Source organism: Borostomias antarcticus, assembly GCF_949987555.1.
Source record: "Borostomias antarcticus genome assembly, chromosome: 35".
NCBI classification, from domain to species: domain Eukaryota; kingdom Metazoa; phylum Chordata; class Actinopteri; order Stomiiformes; family Stomiidae; genus Borostomias; species Borostomias antarcticus.
The window spans coordinates 998,710-1,001,534 of record NC_140268.1 but is presented as its reverse complement, the minus strand read 5'-3'; the positions used below and the strand labels follow the sequence as shown (position 1 = coordinate 1,001,534).

Below are 2,825 nucleotides of genomic sequence, written 5' to 3'. Positions count from 1 at the left end.
CGGCGAGGATAACGTTGAACTCACCCTCCTCTGCTGGCAACTCTATGAGAGAGAAGAGAAGATTATTAGCATGTTGTTGCTACTAGTAGCTTCATGCTCATAATGCTAGCGTAGCATTATTTCTAACTACATAGGAAGTTAATAAGAAGAATAATAAGAATAAGAAAAATAATAAGAATAAGAATAAGAATAAGAAAAAATATATATAATAAGAAAAAATAAATAAATAAATAAAAATAAATAAAAATAAATAAATAAAAGAAAATAAAAAATAAATAAAAAAAATCATAATACTTGCAAAAAAATATTAGCCAGGTCCAAATGTGAAGAACTTAGGTCATATAGTGTACCTAGCGTTAGCAACAGGTTTATATTTTTTGATCACTAGGTCGGGAGGTGAAACATAAGTGTACAATAGACTGATTATATCCATCAGCATCAGTACACTCAGTCATCACATGATTAATATCAATATTCTCATTCCATTAGCAGGGCTAATAATTGTATCATCAGCTACCCTTGGTCCTGGATAGCAATAATTCAACTCAGTTCTGCTTGGTTTATTTGCAAAAACAGTTGTATTTGCTCAGAAAGTTACAATTGGCGCAATCCATCCTCCATTCCACTGACACATTTATGAGACAGCTGGACTTGTAGAGCGAGAGACGGATGAAGAGAAACCGCATCATTGAAATGTCAAACGTAGGGCGCTCAGACGAGCAAACCCACTTGGCTGAACTTTGCCATGTCTAGTGAGACTTATTGAGTAATGTGATAACAGACAACAAGGCTTAACCCCCAAAAACATTTTGGCATTAGATTTAACAACTCTTGTTCTTCAGGTCAACCTTCATTTTGATATCCTTCATATGATTATGACTTCATATTTCATTACTACCAACACCCGTCCTACCTTCAGTCTGTCTACTGCTCGTCATAATTAACACACCAAACACAGTGACACACTACATAGAACATTACCAATGCTTAAATTAGCTAAGGAAATCAGACTATATATTTTAGAGAATATGAATTAAACTAGATATTGTTTTCAATGCTTAAAGGCGTGTCCAGCGGACACATTTCTCTGCTTGGTAAAGTGAGCAAGACAAGTTATTTGAAACTAGCACACTAGCAAGCAAGCGTGCTGACTGGTCGTTGGCCTTGCTAGAATCTCTAGTGCTTATGACCTTGCGACCTTATGACCTTGCGACCTTATGACCTTGCGACGCTATTGTCGGCACAAACAGGAAGTCAAGTGAACAAGGTTGCAGCCACCAAAGTGCCAGTCAGTCAAACAGCCAACAGCCAATCAGAAGGCAGGCAATTAGGTGTCTTCTTCCACTACTCTTTCTGGTCATCTCTCTCTCTCTCTCTCTCTCTCTCTCTCTCCCAACCATCCTCTTTTCATCACCAAGACAACTGATTTCAAAAGGTATGGCTGATCTCTTGCTTCTTCTCTCTCTCTTTCTCCATCCCCCTCTCTTTCCTTTATCAGCACCAATGCACCTTTCCTCTCTTCCCTCACCAAGCCAGGACAGATCCTTCATCCCTCCATCTCTCTATCTAACCTTCTCCATCCATCCCTCCATCTCTTCATCCCTCCATCTCCACCACGTCCTCCTCTGATCCATCAAACTCTATCCAACCTCCATCCATCCCTCTGTCTCTCTATTCCCCCTTCTCCATCCATCCCTCCATCTCTCTATCTAACCTTCTCCATCCATCCCTCCATCTCTCCATCCCTCCATCTCTCCATCCCCCCTTCTCCATCCATCCCTCCATCTCTCTATCCAACCTTCTCCATCCATCCCTCCATCTCTCCATCCCTCCATCTCTCCATCCCCCCTTTTCCATCCATCCCTCCATCTCCCCATCCCCAATTCTCCATCCATCCATCCCTCTGTCTCTCCCTCCCCCCTTCTCCATCCATCCATCCCTCCCTCCCCCCTCCCCTCCCTCACCGTTGTAGCCATACTTGTCCAAGTTCTTCTTGAACTGCTCGGGCGTGAGGCCGGTGCTCTCGCTCACGCCAAAGTAGTCCAGAACCTCGTCCGACTCCTTCATGTGTGCGGACTCCATCTTCAAGGGAACGGGCGAGGCTTCAGAGGAGAAAAAACAGAAGACAAGACATGGAACGTAAATGATACACCTCTATCCACAGGGCAGGCTTGGTGTAGTTCCTGGAGTGTCAAATTTGTTACCCACCACTTTGTAGAAGTGTGGGATTGGGACAAAAACCTGGCAACCCCCTTCGGTCTCTCTCTCTCTCTCTCTCTCCCCTCTGCTATCTCTCTCTCCTCTCTGGTATCTCTCTCTGGGGTCTCTCTCTGGCAAAGTGCTGGACTGACAGAGAGTGCAACCTGGCAAAGGCTCCTTTTAAGTTTTATAAAGATGCAAAAGTGGCCCCTATTGGTCCTCGCTCACCATGCGCCCGAGCCCCGATTGGCTGAGGGGGGCAGAGATGGGCGGGCGAGGGAGGGTCCTGGGGCGGAGAGATGGGTTAGGGGGGGGGGGGGGGGGTGCGTGGCATTGAGCAACAACTGCAGAGGGGGTCCGCTGGCCAGCGAGCCGAAAATAAGGTCTGCTTTGGGGACGTGCCTCTGAATGGGGGGGGGGGGGGGGGTGGGGGGTGGGGGGGGGGTGGGGGGGTGGGGGGGGGGTTCTGAATGATAGGTGAGGGGCAATGAGTGATGGCTCCAGTCTGTTATTGTGTGGCAGAGGAACGTGTGTGTGTGTGTGTGTGTGTGTGTGTGTGTGTGTGTGTGTGTGTGTGGTGTGTGCGTGTGGGGGGGGGGGGCTGTGGATTTTTGCAAGACCCCCAC

General features: G+C 46.6%; 1 protein-coding gene across 1 annotated transcript in view; it reads right to left on the bottom strand.

Moving 5' to 3' along the window:
* Positions 1–2,082, bottom strand: part of atp2a1 (ATPase sarcoplasmic/endoplasmic reticulum Ca2+ transporting 1) — a gene marked incomplete at both ends in the record, with an annotated part of 23,837 nt that extends 21,755 nt beyond the window's left edge. Inside the window, 2 exons of the mRNA XM_084461097.1 lie at positions 25–42; positions 1,965–2,082. Coding sequence (XP_084317223.1) covers positions 25–42; positions 1,965–2,082 — 136 coding nt within the window. The remainder of the gene's footprint in view (positions 1–24; positions 43–1,964) is intronic.
* Positions 2,083–2,825: the final 743 nt, after the last annotated feature.